The 19,344-nt window shown below is 31.6% G+C and overlaps 1 protein-coding gene across 9 annotated transcripts in view; it reads right to left on the bottom strand.

Annotated features, from left to right (window-relative positions):
* The window catches only part of LOC111709496 (membrane-associated guanylate kinase, WW and PDZ domain-containing protein 3), a 104,314-nt gene that overhangs the window by 52,542 nt on the left and 32,428 nt on the right, over positions 1-19,344 (bottom strand). The window contains exons 1-2 of one of the 9 annotated variants that reach the window (XM_023483174.1): positions 13,736-14,280; positions 12,435-12,603 (exon numbers count right to left, since the gene is read on the bottom strand). The exons of the other annotated variants lie outside the window; for them this stretch is intronic. Of the exons in view, the coding sequence (XP_023338942.1) occupies positions 12,435-12,603; positions 13,736-13,987 (421 nt within the window). The 5' untranslated portion in view covers positions 13,988-14,280. Of the gene's footprint in view, positions 1-12,434; positions 12,604-13,735; positions 14,281-19,344 lie in introns of those variants that run through there. 9 annotated transcript variants of the gene reach the window in all.

Below are 19,344 nucleotides of genomic sequence, written 5' to 3'. Positions count from 1 at the left end.
ATTAAAGAAAAGAAGATTAAGAAGAATAAAAGATTGAAGTATAAAAGATTACTAAGAATAGAAGATTGAAAAATAGAAGTTTACAAAGAATAAAAGATTTCAAATAATAGAAGATTACTAAGAATAGAAGATTACTGAGAATAGAAAAGGTTCTAAGAGTAGAAGATTGAAGAATAGAAGATTACTAAGAATAGAAGATTACTGAGAATAGAAAAGGTTCTAAGAGTAGAAGATTGAAGAATAGAAGATTACTAAGAATAGAAGATCGAAGGCTAGAAGATTAAAGAATATGGGGGGCTAAGATTGCTTTCTGGCTCATATTCACAAGAAAACTGCTTTTTAATGTTGCTGCAGCCATAAAATATTAAGTTGAAGATTTGCTGCATTCAGTTTTAAATTCAACAGTGTTCTTGGATAAACAGGGATTAATAATTTCTTCAACAAACAGAGGTTTCAAATTTTAATGAAGACTCATCATTTTCCAAAACAAAATATCTGACAGGAGGCAGAATGCTAGTTTCATGTGACCCTCCATGCAAATATGACAATGACCAATTCAAAACGATCTAAAAAACTTGGTCTGATCAAGTTTGAATTAGAAATCAATGCTTCTGATTTTAAAAACTATTTTTTTTAATTGTGGCTTCTTTACAAAAGTCTCTTGCGCATTTCGATTATAAAAATATCGTTTATTTATTATCACAATTGAACACTCAATTGAAGTAAATCATGACGAAAAATATGTGAAAAGCCGGTCAAGTTTGTTATCAAACATTTCCTTATGTTTTTAAATCAGTCACTGATATAAGCATATCTTTAGATCATGAACTTTAATAATTACCCCCCTCCCTAAAACTTCACCTCGTAGACTTTAGTGTCTCCGGAGACTAAAGTGAACCAAGCTTCTCCGTATGAAACTTATTCCCGGAGAAGTTTGACGGAACCTGGTTCTTTCTTCCTCGACGGAGTAAACTCAACTACTCTTCTCCAACCTTACTCCGGGATATAATCCTCTTCTTCTCTCCATCCTTACTCTTTACTTTATGCATCTTCTCATTTCCATCCCTTTAACTATTATTCTTCTCATTTCCATCTTTTTAACTATTATTCTTCTCATTTCCATCCCTTTTACTATTCTTCTTCCCATTTCCATCCCTTTAACTTTTATTCTTCTCATTTCCATCCCTTTAACTTTTACTCCTTAAATTCCTTTCCCTTTTACCTTTATTTCTCTAATTTCCATCCCATTACCCTGTACTCCTCTAATTTCCATTCCTTTTTTCTTAAATCCTTGAATTTCTTGAACTCTTAACCCTTCCTTTGCTTCTCTGATCACAGTATTTTGTTTTGAATCAGCAAAATACTTGAAGAAAAATACCCAGTCTTTATCTTTATTGTATACCATTAAACACTTGACTCAGTTCCTTTTCAACCAAAATACTGCATTTCCAGATTTCCAGAAGTGTCAGACTTCCCCAGCACCGGTCAAATTGTATAAAAATATGCAATTTTAGTTGTCACCCTTTGATAAGATATTCTGTGTTCTCTAAACTAGGTCCTTGCTTGAATACAAGAAGCATGTAAAGAGTAAAATATACTGTTTATGAGACACGATTAACCATTGTCATTTTAAACAATAGATTTAGTGACTAGATTAGCTGAAACTTTAAACCCTGCTATTTTAAACCTAAACTTTAAACTCTGCTACTTTAAACCTAAACTTTAAACCCTGCTACTTTAAACCTAAACTTTAAACTCTGCTACTTTACATCAAAACTTTAAACCCTGCTACTTTAAACCTAAACTTTAAACCCTGCTACTTTAAACCTAAACTTTAAACCCTGCTACTTTAAATCAAAACTTTAGATCCTGCTACTTTAAACCTAAACTTTAAACTTTGCTACTTTAAACCCTGTTACTGTAAACCTAAGCTTTAAACTCTGCTACTTTAAACCCTGTTACTTTAAACCTAAACTTTAAACCCTGCTACTTTTATATATGCGACTCTGATTGGTTGAATTTCATACATTTTTCAGGATACAAGTACAAGATTAGGTTAGTCTCGATATAAAGAAAAAGAGGATCAAGCATTAATCTCGATATCCACCATTCTAAAGTTTTCAGCTCTGATTATATAAAGCCTTCTTTATATTTATTAATATAGGATGGTTAGATTTTCCATTCAATCTGTTAGAAATGCTTTTTTATTAAAAATCTATTAGACCAAAAAAGCTTGATATTTGACATTATACAATTCTTCTTTCAGCCTTTCAGGTCAATGTTTTATATATGTTTTCAATATGAACCTTTCAACCAGAAAAAAAGATAACTATAAAATTGGGAGGGAGGGCGAGGAGCTTTTCGTTGTTGTTGTAACAATTGAACCTTAATAGCGTAGATGGACATGGGGTGAGGTTTTCGCATTTTGTGCTCATCCTTCTAAATTATTTTGTTCCTATTATGCTCTTATCCTCTTAGTAACTATCCTCATTGACAAGTCTCCAAGTTTCTGAGAGAGTAATTAAAAGGATTTATAAAAATGACTTTATGAACAGAACAGTTAAAATAGCTAACGCATAAAAACAGGAATTTAATATTTTTTTAAACTTCTACGATTAATTTTTACTATACACTTGCCAACTTATTTTAATTTTGACTTTGCACTCTTGATTTTAGCATTGAATCCATTGGGGTTTAATTTACATTAATAATATTTTTTGTTGCATTTTAAATATCATTTATACTATGCAGTAGGATAACTGCTCCAAAGTTAGTTCGGTTATAAGTCCTTATAGGAAATTCCAAGATAAAAAAATTGAGTCTTTCCCACAAACTCAAATTTAACTCACCTAATGGCGCAAACATTTAATATTTCAAACTTTAAATATTTGATCTAAAAGAATTAATTGATTGGCTTGAAAAGATACGGGGATTAGAAAATCAGACTCTATTCCTTTTGCCCCCCCCTTCTCTTTTATTTGCCCCCCCCCTCTCTTTTCTCGAATCTGGTTCTTGTTCTTGTTGGGTTTCTTAACTCACCTAGAAAAAGAAAGAAATATAATTAGTTATGAAAACCTATATGCACCACTGCTGCAACAACTAGACATAATACAGGTTGTACAAATAAAATCGACGATAATATGATATAATGCCAACATTTTTGAGCTGTTCACCATAAATAATTACTATTTAACGGAAGTTTTAATTAAAAAATAATAAACAAATCTGGCCAAGCGGTTCTTCTATTTAAAAAATATTTTATCTATATATAAATTTGGCTTGTCTGTCTGTCTGTCTGTCTGTTTGTCTGTTTGTTTGTATCCAATAAACGTCAAAACGGCTGAACCGATCGGGCCCAAATTTTTTGTGGGACATCTAGGGACCCCAGGGAAGGTTTATGAAAAATCAAAATTTCAAATATTTGTCTCCATCAAAATTTGATCGTCATTAAATTTTTAAAAATTTTGAAAATCCGCGAAACTTTTTTTGAAAATCCGCGAATTATTTTTGTTTTGTTTTACGATGTACACAAAGAGAACATGTTCACAATTAATTTAGAAGATGGGCGCGAAGCGCCCTCTAAGGCTAGAAAGAAGGGCGCGAAGCGCCTTGAATTTCTAGTATATTATAAAGTATTTATATCTAAATTCTAATTAGACTATGAATAGAAAGATATTGCCTGACCGGGACTATTTTTCTCTGTCCACCCTGTATTGGAAAAAGAGACTATACACTTAACCACGTGTCAAGTTCCCATAGGAACCATTATAAAGTATATTTAATACCTTTCACATAATATCATTACCAGTCTAAAAAATAGAATAGGATTCGTGGATTTCTACAATACAGAAAAAAAGGCCATAATTTTGTTTTCTTCCTAATAAAAAATGCCAAAAATTTACTGAAACGAATTACATTTTTTAAATTAAAATAAAAGCCACATTAAAAAACATCTAAGAGGACTTTTCAGTAATTAAAAGAAACAAAAGAACTTTATTTTATTTTCGAAAGAATTCTGCAAGTAATGGAGAAGAATTTTCCATTAAGAAAAATAAAGAAAATTGAAAAAAGAATGTAAGATATATTTTGTATCAACAACATTTCTCAATGTCAAAATTCAATCATTTAGAAAATGAGAAATTTTCATGAGACATATTCAAGAAGTTTAAGTACAACATCCAAAAGGTTTAAACGGTCATCCCGAAAATTTTTCTTTAGAAATAAAGCCCTTTGTTTAGTTGTTGGGTTTATTTCCATGTTTAAGTACGATTTAATAATAAAAACGTTCTTGAAAATAAAAAGTTTTTTTTTTTAAAGCATGTTTCAGTTTTAAAAATAAAAGGAAACACGTCGAAAATTTGATCGCCTAAACTGATCATTAATGCAAAAAAATGAAATGGATAAAATCCATTTCCCTATTTGTCAAAAAATGGAAGGATTGAAATTCGGAGAAGATTCCAAATTTCACTTCTTTTGTAGATTTTACGACAAATATTTATTCAGATCAAAGTATTCCTCGAAAACCATTTTAAGGGATTTCTTACCAAATAAATTCAATGTTTAATGTAAAATTCTCAAATTTTATGAAAACTTAAAAATAAATATAATTGCATAGTATTTTTTTTGGCGATTTTAATCTTTTTTTTCGTCACAATTGTTTTTAAGTTCTATAAATGACTGATATCGATTAGATTTAAATAAATGCAGTTTTGATCAAATTCATAATCTCATTTGAAAAAGATTTATTGGAGGTATTATATATTTACATGATATATGTATACAATTTTTGTTATATATTACACCATTAAATCAAAATCAAGCAAGCCACACAAAACTTTATATATCTAGTACACACCACCTACTTAGATCACCCCTCATCCGCCCCTAGAATCGAATGTCTAAGACAAATTTAAGAATCTTAAACTAAGAAAGTAACGCGACGCCATGTTTTGATTTAAGTGTGTACCGACCAAAGAGGAAACACACCCAAAGTAAACCAACCGAAGACTAAAGAGGAACCCAAATCATGAATGCAATCGACCACTGAGGAACCGGACCAAATGTAATCGAACATAGAGGAACCCGAACCATGAATGTAATCGAGCACTGAGGAACCGAACCAAATGTAATCGACCATAGAGGAACCGAACCACGAATGTAATCGAGCACAGAGGAACCGAACCAAATGTAATCGACCATAGAGGAACCCGAACCATGAATGTAATCGACCATAGAGGAACCAAACCATGAATGTAATCGAGCACTGAGGAACCGAACCAAATATAAACCGACCAAAGAGGAACCCGAACCATGAATGTAATCGACTATAGAGGAACCGAACCATGAATGTAATCGACCACTAAGGAACCAAACCAAATGTAATCGACCAAAGAGGAAACGAACCAAATGTAATCGACCAAAGAGGAAACGAACCAAATGTAATCAACCAAAGACGAAACGAACCAAATGTAATTAACCAAAGAGGAACCGAACCAAATGTAATCGACCAAAGAGAAACCAGACCAAATAAAATCAACAAAAGAGGAAACGAACCAAATGTAATCAACCAAAGAGGAACCAGACCAAATGTAATCAATCAAAGAGGAAACGAACCAAATGTAAACCGACCAGGACCATATGTAAACCAACCAAAGAGGAAACAAACCAAATGTAATCGACTACAGAGGAAAAGAACCAAATGTAAACCGATCAAAGAGGAACAGGACCAAATATAATCAACCAAAGAGGAACCGCACCCAATGTAATCAACCAAAGAGGAACCGGACCAAATATAATCAACCAAAGAGGAACAGTGCCAAATGTAATCAACTAAAGAGGAACCGGACCAAATGTAATCAACCAAAGAGGAACCGGACCAAATGTAATCAACCAAAGAGGAACCGCACCAAATGTAATCAACTAAAGAGGAAACGAACCAAAAGTAAACCGACCAAAGAGGAAACGAACCAAAAGTAAACCGACCAAAGAGGAAACGAACCAAATGTAAACCGACCAAAGAGGAAACGAAACAGATGCGTGGTTTTATTTTGCACAAATCAATTTTAATTTTTAATTATAAAGAACAACCTTCATTTTATCATTCTGTTAACCTTATAACGAATCTATTCTAAAATCGAAAAATTTCAAAAAGTAGATCCCTTTCTCCAGATCGGTATTTTATCTCTGTACAACCAAAAAATGATTTATCTATAAAATCTTCTTTCAAAACTTCACCATTGTTTTCACTCAAGGTGTCTTATTCTAAAGTTTTTTATGGAAAAGGGTGAATTCTTTAAATTCCTCAAATTCTTTAAAATTCTAAGAAATATTGTTACAGTGCGGCAACGGCCTAGATCAGAACTGGAAATTATTTTCAATATTATTTATTAAAACAAAGATGAGGATATAAAAATTTATCGAAATCAATTTCTGATTTGTCTGTTTTTTGCAAATAAGAACAATTTACGTGAAATTGAATGGTTTATTAAAATCAGATAATTTCATTTAAATCTGTAATTTTGGTCATGGGTACATTAAAGTTACTTTCAACGTAATTTCAAGTGGCCCTTTCTTAACAGGGGTACCGAGTAATACCACTCTTTAGATGGAGAGTCAATTCATATTACGTCGACTGATTCTTTAAGGTTTCAGTAGTTCTCTTTAATATATTGCAAATATATCCTTTAAATCTCTCAATCACGGGCAGCAGTAGTACATTTGAATTTCCGAGCTGGGTCAACATTTCCGGTCCCAGTTTGTACTGTATCGCCGGGACATTGGGTAAATAAAGAAAACACTCAATATAGGACTAGCCGGTGCAAAAAGGTTGACGCGGTCAGACTTTAGGTTGAATTTACTTTTACTAAAGGGTCAGAGGTGCGTGCTATATCCATCTTGTTGATTTTTTTTATCTGTAAATAGATTGCGGCATTCTAAGCAACTAGCGGATTTCTGAAAAATGAATGAAGAATGAAAAAATTGAACTTAACAACACGATCTGCATATACGTATATATACATATAACATATATATATATAATCTACGAGTATGGGGATATAAAAAGGTATGAATAAAAATAAACTTTACTCCGGTCATGTTTTAATTTCACGCGGTAATTTTATGTAAGATCAAAACAGAATCATGTCCGAACTTTTGTGATTTAAGATTTTGAATCAGTTTTGCTAAACAACTATCTTTCTATCTTTTATTTTCCAATCAAGTTCATTCATTATCCGAAGTCTAATTAATCGAATTTTCAAAGATCAACAACACGTAACAGCTATAGGCGTTTAGGAATTTTACCAAAATATTTTTCAGGTTTTTACTCTACCATAACCAAAACCTTTTTTTAAAAATTTATTTCCCTGTTAGCATAAATATTTAAATACTCATTTATCAAATTCATCTTTTATTGAGCAGTAAAAACATTTATTTTTTAAATGTAAATAATTGATTTAAAAAATCTATATCGCGGAAATTCCATGTCCCCAAAGTGTCATCTCTATACAATAACACACGTTGATATTCTAAAATTAAAATTATAGGTTATTGATACAAAATATCCCTGTTTTATACACATTCAATGCAGGGTGACACAGAATAAATGAAACAATCTTTTTAAGTTATATATCTCCCTTGCAGCGCGGTCAGACCACCTTGAAACAAAAATGTGACAATGTTGAATAAAAAGATTTTCAACGCTTTCGTTTTCCTCGATTATTTATGAAAGAATAGCAGGTTAAGAATTTAGTAGATATTTATTTATCTTCGCAGTTTCTTGGCCTATAAACATGTCAGGATCCCATTATACCAGTCACACATCAATATCTACAGGGTGGAGCTATAAAAATAAAGATTTCTCTATAAATGAAACATAACAAGAAATAAGCTATGATTGAAAGAAAAATTGGGTTTACAAATAAATTTGTTTACTGTGTGTATGATGTTGTTTTCTTAGTTGTAATTTAAGACACACCCTGTACGTAAACTGCAAACTTTACATTACCATTGTACACTTTACAATGCTACTGCATGCTGTACACTTTACAATGCTACTGCATGCTGTACACTTTACACCTGTGAACTTAACACTGTACTTTTAACATTGTATATTTTACAATGTTAACTATAAACTGTACACTTCTAAATGTACACTTAATTTCTTTATACTGTACACTACAATTTTTACCGTATGTACACTATACATGTAAATTGTGCACTGTGCACTGTAAAAAAGCTGCAAGAAAGCTAGGAAACTTCATAATTTCTAATTTGAGAAGAAAATCTTCCAAAATGGTTTGAATTGAGTTGGCACGATCATGGCTGATGAATATATTTAAATGGAAACGGATATGGTTCTGATGNATCATGAGGTCCTCGCCGAATCCGATATTTTCTAATCTAAGAATTTCGTTTTATCTCCATGATAGATGAGTTTTTTTGTATCAAATTTTAAAGAATAATTTTATATTTAAAAATGTATTCTGCAATTCTCGAAGAATGCTAAGAATGCAGGCTAAGGAAAAAATTTCTTAATTAAATAATTTAATGTTTTCATTTCTGGTTTCAAGGAAAATAGGAATGCACATCTGAGAATTACGGGCTGTACGAACAGCGAACTAAAGGTTGAAAAATGCAATCTCTCGAACTGAAATCAATCAGAATTTCGTCAATTACTTCGTAAAAAAACAAGTGCTTTATACTTCTAAAATGTAAATGTCTAGCGCTACTAAAAAGGTTAAGTGAGTACTTAACCTAGGCGTAGAAAAGTTGTATATGCATCTACAATCTACATTCTACAGTTATTAATTGTATCTACTTCATATTTAACTTAAATTGCACATATTTAGTCATAATTCATTAATTAAAATCGCCGAACATATGTAGATATATATTCTCTTTTCACAATGTAAAAACATTAAAAGTCGTCTTTATCCCCAAAAGTTTGATTTCACAATTTCTACGTAGGTCAAAAATACAGGGCGAGACAAATTTAAAAAAAAATTTCATAAAAGTGTGGAAATAAGTAACAACAATATAAATTGGAATGGATTTTTAAAAATATTTAATGTTACGTAATTTGACGTGGTTGGGACCGAATGTAATCAACCAAAGAGGAACCGGACCAAATGTTCTCTCTATCAAACCGTAAACTTCGAAGACAAATAAAAAAGTAACCTTCCTTTATTGATATTATTTTCAAGGGTTAAATTCAAACCCGGAGAAAACCCTGAAAATCCAAGCTTCTTCTTATCATCAGAGCGAACCTGAAACTCTGTATATAATTATAATCCCTATACCGGAGAATAAACCTTGAAGTTGAATCGGAGCTAACCCAAAACTCCGTATCTCAACCCCTCTTGAAGAACAAACCTTAAAGTTGAATCGGAGTGAACCCAAAACTCCGTATCTCAACCCCCTCCCGGAGAATAAACCTTGAAGTTGAATCGGAGTGAAGCTAAAACTTAGAATCTCGACTCCTCTACCGGAGAAAACAAACCTTAAGTTGAATCGTAGCGAACTCCGTATCTCAACCCCTACCGGATAACAAACCTTGAAGTTAAATCGGAGTGAAGCTAAAACTTAGAATCTCGACTTTTCTACCCGAGAGAAAAAACCTTGAAGTTGAATCGTAGCAAACCCAAAACTCCTTATCTAAACCCCCTCCCGGAGAACAAACCTTGAAGTTGAACCCGGTTAAAATAATCTGATATTTTCAAGGTTAAGTTTAGTTTATATATCTCCACAATATTCTGCAAACACAATAATATTTAATCAACCCTTTCCAACGTTCCCCGTTTCCACGTGTTTCTTCAATCATTGCTTATCATACAGGGGTACCCATAACTGATAATGCTTTAAAAACCAGCTGAAACTCTATGAATATGAGAATTCTAAGGTTAATTTTTATCTCTATCTTTAAAAAAGGCGTTCAACGATATAATAATAATTTGGCAACGCAAAAATCAAATTTTAAAAATGTGGTTAACAAGAAATTTAAGAAAAATGACTAAATAGTGAATACTGTCTGTATACACTATACAGACATCTCTATAGTCTCATTCTTTGTAGGTAACCCTGAACTCGACAAGTAGGACTAAGCTTTTTGACCACTCTTTAACTTATCTTATAATTTAGATGATTTTATATCTTCTTATTCCCAATTCCCATGTTGGTTATCCCCCCCCTTGAACGAAGAGTGAAGGTATATCTAGGTTATAATATTAATGTAACTGCATTGACACTGCAGTATGTTTAACAGAATTTCGCAAGAGAATAGTATCAATTGAGGCACCATGCAAGAGTTTTGCAAACCTTGATCGGCACTGATATAAGCACGACGACATTTAGTCTATGCTACGCGAATTCGTGTAATAAGATGCTCAAATGTGTCCGTCCTACTGTTAATTGAACTATTGAATATGTTGACAATTGTTTCTGTTTCCAACATTTTTGCTTGCACACAGGGGCTACAGAAAGTAAAAAGCAGATTATTTGGAACCCTATCCGAATTGAACTATCATGATCTAACCCTATCTGAATTGATCTATCATGATCTAACCCTATCTTAATTGAACTATCTTGATCTAACCCTATCTGAATTGATCAATCATGATCTAACCCTATCTGAATTGAACTATCATGATCTAACCCTATCTTAATTGAACTATCTTGATCTAACCCTATCTGAATTGATGGGGGGCTGAATCTGTTAACCCCAATTCGTTATGGTAAAATGATTAATTCAGTGAATTTAGATTTTCGGAGAAATGCATCCTTCACGTTTGGAAGGAAACAATCTTATTTTAAACTCTGGATAAATTAAGAAGGTACACGCACTGCAAATAGACACAAGGAGAAGGTCAAATATTTGCGCCATTACCGGTGTTTAGATTTGATTAAGTTATAAAAGACGACATTTACTCTGTTTGTCTGTCTTAGTATACAAAAACAGGTAGTTTTAGTTTCAATTAGAACTCTATAAGGTGTGGGAGATGAGTTTTTAAGATGAATTTATCAAATAAAAGGTAACAGTTTGTAAACCTTAAATAGCTTTTAGATTGTCTGCATAAGTGTATGCATATTTATCAACTTATATATCTTATCAATTTTGTATAGTTCAGTTATGTGCCTTTGATATGCGTGTATATCATAGATAGATAAATAAACATAGATAGCTTATGTACGCAAAATCACCGAGAATTGTACAGTCCGCGAACTCATACTTCTAGGGTTCAAACTGTACTTCAATGATAATCGGGGTGGTTTGGTGTTTTAAAGGATTTCATAATAGAGTGTAAAATAACTCCGGGAATGGTACTATTTGAACAACAATATTTCACTGAGCAATATATCATATTGACGAGAACTGAAGAAGGACATGAGAAGGACTAAACTAACTTAAATTTCTCTCTACAGAACTCATGTACACCACAAGTACTCAATCAATGACATAAGAACAGCCAATGTTCACAACCGACCTAGTTAATCTATATAATAGGAATATCTTTAAAACATCTCTGTAACATTTATATCTTTCAAGATGAAAAATGTCATCTTATGCGCAATCTATATTCATCTATGGTGCATATGTGGAAATCTGATTCAATTAACAACTTATCCATTTACATAATTCAACCCAGACAAAACTTGTGGGATGAGGTTTATTGAAAGTATGACTTTGTGGACTTTGTGACAACGTAGTCCCTCTTTACGCTCAAGTATAAGGTAATTGAATTTACCTGGTTACAGAGCAGAAATTCAAAACATTTTTGTTCCTTTAATATCTCTTCAGTAAGAGGAATTATGATTATCTTATCTTCAGTTTACTTTAGTTTAATGTGTCATTCTTTATATATAAACTTGAAAAATAGATGGTCAATCAGACTTCTGGAATATGATTTCTCAATATTATTCAGGGTTCGGGTAAGTTTGGGACCGAGCGCTGTGGCTTGGATGGGGCCAAAATAAATTCTATGGATATTTTATGATTTTGAAAAGGGTGAGGAAATTAAAGTTTCATGTTATTGTTTATTAATAATTCTAGAAAATAAATCTCTTAAAATATAGTAAACATGTCAAAACCATATATCTGCAGCACTCATGCTACCAGAGTACAGAGTACAGATAGTTATTCTTCTTTGATTCATATCCTAACCATACATATACATATTAACATACTGTCAACATCCTTCATTTATAATAATAATAATAATAATGATAATAATAATAATAATAATTATGTCGTAGTCGTAGTAAACTAGAATTCTGCATGATCAAACAGTCAAAGTTTGAAATATCTAAGGTTTACAGTTTACACTGTTACACCATCAGAAGTGACACATATTAAAGTTAAAGTTTGAAGCGAATGATAGGTCTCTTTGTTTGAATTCGTTAATTTTTTATTTTTATTGAAAATTAGTATTTGTTTGTACCTGGATTCCTAGATGCTAATATACCAGACAACCGTTTGAGTGTGAGGGTTGGTATATGAACAGGATAGTTAGGATAGGTTAGCTGGAGGGTCAGCTCTCCTCCACCCTGGTCGGAGGCAGGAGTATTACGACCAACCTCGGAGCCGGAGGATGGAACCCAAACCGGCCACTAGAATCGGAGAAACCAGGGTTTTTAAAAACGCCACTGATGGAGCTAATTTAAACAACATGTAAATTTTTATCGGGAAAGTTTGAAAAATACAAAAGTTTGATAAGTCGAGGATTTTTTCATCAATTTGCCTCCAAAAATGCGTTAAATTTCATTCATTAAAAACTAGGACTTTTATGATGTTAATTGAGTAATCAAAGAAATAAGATAAAGGAACAGAGTTGTTGCCACAACTATAACGAATTTTCTAATATTGTATATCTTTACAATCTGATATTTGAAATTTCAAACATAGATTATTGGATCTAACAGAATTCATGGTGAGATAGTTTAAAATATTAAAGGTCTACAGAAAAACAGACGTTATGGGAAGAACTCTATCTCTTAATCATTTCGAGTTTAGAAATAGAAACAAACAGTTAATCCTACAATCCAATCTATAGCAAATTTAAAAACAATTTCAAAAACTTTAAAAATGTTTTCTTTCAGAGAAAACAATCATTTGTTATCACAAAACTCTCAAACTTTCAATTTACTTTTATACAGATTCTATTTCTATTTTGACTGTTTTGAATTAAGTTTTAAATCAGTTCGCAGTTAATTTAGTTAAAATAGTTAATTTATCATTAAATCATTAATTAACCAATCCATTTAGTCCATCCTACACACCCTAAATCATGAATTAGATTTTCCATCTTTTTGTCATTAATTGTTTTCATGAATACAAATACGAGAAAAACTAGGCAACGCCCTTCAAAAAGTTAAAATGAGTTAAAAATACAACCAATTGTTTATACATCAAAAAGGGCAACTGATTTAGAAACAAAGCGTTTTAATGAACAACTTAATTAGGAAGAAAAGAACAACAAAAATTAAGATGCCAAAGTATAGAATAAGATTAAATTAATTAAATAGACCCTGGAGAATCAAAGAAAATTTATAAGAAAAATCTAAAGAGCAACAAAAAAGGAAAATGCGAACAAAAATTAAAAAATAAAATCTGCAGAATCTAAGAAAAAATCGTAAAATAGAAATGAATTGACAATGAAAAATAAGTGCAAGGAGATACTATAAAAATGGCCAAAAATCCCAAAACCGGGGGATTACGAAATTGAAAACCCTGGTTACATGCCTTCAGATGCCCGTGACTAGGATGTCTTGGCGGGAAATTATAATATTCGTTTTCAAAACTCGGATCGTCGGCGGGCGGTGACCGGTAGCTGGCTAGCGCGCCGGTTATCTCCGAGATCGACGATGGTTGTGCAACTTGAGGTAGTTGTAGTAAAGCAATGTTATCCTGACAAACTACTTCGTATCTGAAAGTCGTATTTTTTTCCTGGCACACACAGCAGAGAAACGGGGGCGGGGCACTATCGGCGGGCATGTCACCACGCCCACATAACTACAAGTAATTGTTTCGGCGGTTATTAGCATAATTTGTCAACACTAAGAAGTACTACCCATAAACGTGGATTACAAACACTTTGTTTCACAAGATAGATTTTATTCACTCTTGATATCACCAAATTTAATTCACGCTTAACTTTTGATAAACTCCGTAATCAGGATTTGAACTCACACGAAAGGAATGTTAAATACCATGTTTTACTCTAGAACTAAACACTATACACTGGGTGTTGAGGTATACACTGCTACTCCTGTAGGCTTCTCTACCTCTCATCAAACCCAGCTCAGTACTCCCGAAGGTACCTGGAGTCAACGTGACCCAGCGCGTATATCGCCGTCTGTATAGTCTGAATGTCCAGACCCNTACCCCCTCCCCCACTCGTCCCAGGACAAAACATGGTACACTGTAGACCCTTATAATCCTAGATAGATAGATATTTAGATAGATTGATAGATGAATATCTAGAAATCACCCAGAGAAACAATTGCAGCAGAAATTGAGTCAATTAAGGATAAATAGAGCTAATATCTGTATATCTGACAGATATTTTATTATACGTGTAGATAATTTAGATAAATGTTTACTTACAGGAAAATATACTTTATATTAATCAATAATATATGTATCTATCTATATCTATATACATTTTTATTTTGCATTTTCAATTTATACTGTGTTACATATTTTTATGATTTTTCTTATATTTGGAATAGACACAACTTTTAATTCACATTTCTTCTTATACTTTCTTCTGTTTTTCCTTCTCCCTTGTTTTTCTTTGATTCTTCTCTTTCTTCTCTGTTTACCCTTTTCACTTTCTTTTCTTCTCTTGTTTTCCTCCTTTCCTATGTTTTATTTTCATTCCTTTTTTAAGTTTTTATTTGTTTTAATTATTTCCCTTGTTTTTTTCTTCCCTTTTTTTTCTTTTCTAAGCTTGTTTTTACTTTCTTTCCTTGTTTTTCTTACTTTCTTTTTTTTCCTTGTTTTTCTTTCTTGTTTTCCTTTCTTCCATTTTTTCCTGCCTTTTCTTGTTTTCCTTTCATTTCTTGTTTCCTTTCTTCCCTTGTTCCTTTCTTTTTTTCATTTCTTCCCTTGTTTCCTTTCTTTCCTTGTTTTCCTTTCTTTCCTAGTTTTCCTTTCTTTCCTAGTTTTCTTTTCTTGTCTTGTTTTTCTTTCATTCCTTGCTTTCCTTTCTTCCCTTGTTTTTCTTTTCTTTCCTTGTTTCCTTTCTTTCCTTGTATTCTTTTATTTCCTTGTTTTCATTCTTTCCTGGTTTTCCTGCCTTCCCTTGTTTTCTTTTCTTTCCTTGTATTCCTGTTTTCCCTATTTTTCCTGCCTTTCTTTGTTTTCTTTCTTCACCTTGTTTCCTTTTTTTCCTTGTTTTTCTTTCTTTCCTTGTTTTGCTTTCTTTCCTTGTTTTCCTTTATTTCCTAACTTTCCTTGTTTTCCTTTCTTCCCTTGTTTTCTTTTCTTTCCTAACTTTCCTTGTTTTCCTTTCTTCCCTTGTTTTCTTTTCTTTCCTGCCTTTCTTTGTTTTCCTTTTTTACCTTGTTTCCTTTCTTTCCTTGTTTTCCTTTCTTCCCTTGTTTCCTTTCTTTCCTAACTTTCCTTGTTTTCCTTTCTTCCCTTGTTTCCTTTCTTTCCTAACTTTCATTGTTTTCCTTTCTTCACTTTTTTCCTGCCTTTTCTTTGCTTTCCCTTGCTTTCCTTGTTTTCCTTTCTTCCCTTGTTTCCTTTCTTTCCTAACTTTCCTTGTTTTCCTTTCTTCCCTTGTTTCCTTTCTTTCCTAACTTTCATTGTTTTCCTTTCTTCACTTTTTTCCTGCCTTTTCTTTGCTTTCCCTTGCTTCTCTTGTTTCCTGTTTTCCCTTGTTTCCTTTCTTTCCTAACTTTCATTGTTTTCCTTTCTTCCCTTTTTTTCCTGCCTTGCCTTGTTTTCCTGCCTTCTCTTGTTTTCCTGCCTTCTCTTGTTTTCTTGCCTTCTCTTGTTTTCCTGCCTTCTCTTGTTTCCCTTTTTTTCCATTGTTTTCCTTCCTTTCCCTTATCTATACTCCTGTCTTCTGAATTTTTCCATTTCAAATAATTTTGTATTTAAATCAGATTCAAATTTGACTGAATTTTAGCATATTTTAAAAACATGACATATATTAACCGTAAAACGGATAAAAACAAATCCTCAGAAAATTTTCTTTTCTGCAGATAANTCTTATCAATATCTTTCTTTTCCTTTTCCTTCTTCATCACTTTCTTCTTTCTCTTCCTTCTCTTATCAATATCTTTCTTTTCCTTTTCCTTCTTCATCACTTTCTTCTTTCTCTTCCTTCTCTTATCAATATCTTTCTTTTCCTTTTCCTTCTTCATCACTTTCTTCTTTCTCTTCCTTCTCTTATCAATATCTTTCTTTTCCTTTTCCTTCTTCATCACTTTCTTCTTTCTCTTCCTTCTCTTATCAATATCTTTCTTTTCCTTTTCCTTCTTCATCACTTTCTTCTTTCTCTTCCTTCTCTTATCAATATCTTTCTTTTCCTTTTCCTTCTTCATCACTTTCTTCTTTCTCTTCCTTCTCTTATCAATATCTTTCTTTTCCTTTTCCTTCTTCATCACTTTCTTCTTTCTCTTCCTTCTCTTATCAATATCTTTCTTTTCCTTTTCCTTCTTCATCACTTTCTTCTTTCTCTTCCTTCTCTTATCAATATCTTTCTTTTCCTTTTCCTTCTTCATCACTTTCTTCTTTCTCTTCCTTCTCTTATCAATATCTTTCTTTTCCTTTTCCTTCTTCATCACTTTCTTCTTTCTCTTCCTTCTCTTATCAATATCTTTCTTTTCCTTTTCCTTCTTCATCACTTTCTTCTTTCTCTTCCTTCTCTTATCAATATCTTTCTTTTCCTTCTCCTTCTTCATCACTTTCTTCTTTCTCTTCCTTCTCTTATCAATATCTTTCTTTTCCTTCTCCTTCTTCTCTTTTTCCATTTTTCTTCTTTATTGCAATTTTTTCTTTTTGTTCCTTATCTTTCTGTTCTTATACAATATACATCTCCTCCTTATTTTTTTAGTTTCTTTTTCTCTCCTTAATCGTTCCTTTCTTGGGGGCTCTCTTTACTTATTTCTCTTCCTACCCTTTATCTTTCTTATCTTTCTTTCTTTTTCACCTCTTTTTCATCCTTATTCTAAATCTAAATCTTTTTTCTCACCCCCCATATATCCTGGACTAACCAGGGAGAGATACGTTCGGTTTCTTCTATTTGAATTCAACCGCGTTTTTGGTCTTTAGATCAACAATCTTTAAACTTGCAGAGTTTTGCATTTTCCAAAAAAATTTTAGAAGAAAAGGTGAAAATTTTATGTTCAATTGGTCAAAGTGTCATTAAAGTCACATTTTGGTAGGATCAGGACCATTCATAGCATTCCTAAATACTTTTCTCTTCTCCTATGTCTTCTCTTTCCGTTTTTCTCCTTTATCTTACGTCTTTTCTTCCTTCTCTTACTAGTTCTCTTTTTATCTTTTTTTCGTATTTTTTATTCTTATTATGATTCAAATTCCCTCAAAATGTTTTAGCCCATTCGGTCCAGCCGTTTGGCCGGCTATAGGGAACATATATGTAAGTGTCTTGCTTTATTAGATAGATTTTTAATAATTAATATAAATATCTGAAGTTAACAATATTGAGAAATTAAGAATAAAATATCATTAGTTTGTTGATGAAAAGAATCCTTTAACAATGTGACGGTTTATGGAAGCTCAATAATATTTTTTTTAAATTCAAATTAATAATTAACTAATTTTTTGTTTTTTTTTATAATAATAATAATAATAATAATAATAATAATAATAATAATAATAATAATAATAATAATAATAATAATAATAATAATAATAATAATAATAATAATAATAATAATAATAATAATAATAATAATAATAATAATAATAATAATAATAATAATAATAATAATAATAATAATAATAATAATAATAATAATAATAATAATAATAATAATAATAATAATAATAATAATAATAATAATAATAATAATAATAATAATAATAATAATAATAATAATAATAATAATAATAATAATAATNCCCCCCCCCCTCCTCCCTCACGGCCTGCCTTTCATTTGTATTGCGAAAGTTTAAATGAGTTTGAATTGTTTCATTTTCCTTACTTTAAATTCTATAAAACTGTTGAAATCTGTCCTTTCACTGTTGTTTATTCTTCTTGTACATACATCTGAAATCAAGCCAAAATCCCGCCACACGTCACATCGGGTCCATTTTATTGCATGTATTTTTTACTAATTTTTGTGTCAAACCTTAGATGTGACATGTGACTCAGCCATTGGCTTTAATTTTACAAAAACATGTTCGGCAGAGCATGATATTTTGCACATGCAAAAACAGGATTTCGCCAGCTTTACAAATCAAACTTAAGGGGCGGGGGGGGAGAGATCAACGCGCGTCACGGTTTTTATTGTTTTGATCATGACACTTAATTACAAAAATGCCGCGTTGGGAAATAATTTTCATTTATCGTCTTCAACAAAATTTGTTTTTCTCCGTCAACTTTGAGAATTTAAAAATTGCGAACCATATTAATAAAAAAGACCGTCACTTAATCCCCATGGGACCCCTGTACACCCTGTGTCATAATGTTAAAATATGTCTTAAACATTTGAAAATGTAAAGTAGTTAAATTAATCTGAATGAAGGGCGTATCTTGATATAAAATATGTAATTAAAAATTGACACCATAAGATATGATGCAAATTAACACATTAAAACATCTTTTTTTCTGAAAACGTGTTTCATTTTATATAAAAAAATCATATCTTCAAGGTTAATTTAAAAATTTAAAAGATGAATAATATCTAACAAATTCTACAATTTAAATTACATTTCAAAGTTTCATTAAACTTAAATTCACATTTTTATTTTCATTCCTTCCTTCAAATCCCGGTAGATAATATTCTTAAATTTAACTAGAAATATCCAAATAGATTATCAAGTACAATAGGTAGCAACAGAGAAATGAACCAATTAAACACAACGTCACAAGTGTCAAATATAACAAGGAAAACGAAATTTTCTCACATTAGTTGACATGTTTAATCAAGATTAAAAAAGGTGTAAAAACAAAAAATAAAGAACACATTTAATTGCACTTATTTTACTTTAAGATTCTAAAATTATCATTATATTATTAAAGATTTTTTCGGACGCAAAAACTCAACAGACACTGTGAGGTCAGAATACAGGTGTACTGAGAGTGTACGTATTCTACGTTGCCATCTATTGTACTAGAAAAATAGTTGAGGCACACATTTTCCGTTTCT

Source organism: Eurytemora carolleeae, unplaced genomic scaffold (assembly GCF_000591075.1).
Source record: "Eurytemora carolleeae unplaced genomic scaffold, Eaff_2.0 scaffold779, whole genome shotgun sequence".
NCBI lineage: Eukaryota > Metazoa > Arthropoda > Copepoda > Calanoida > Temoridae > Eurytemora > Eurytemora carolleeae.
This window is presented reverse-complemented; position numbering and strand designations above follow the sequence as displayed.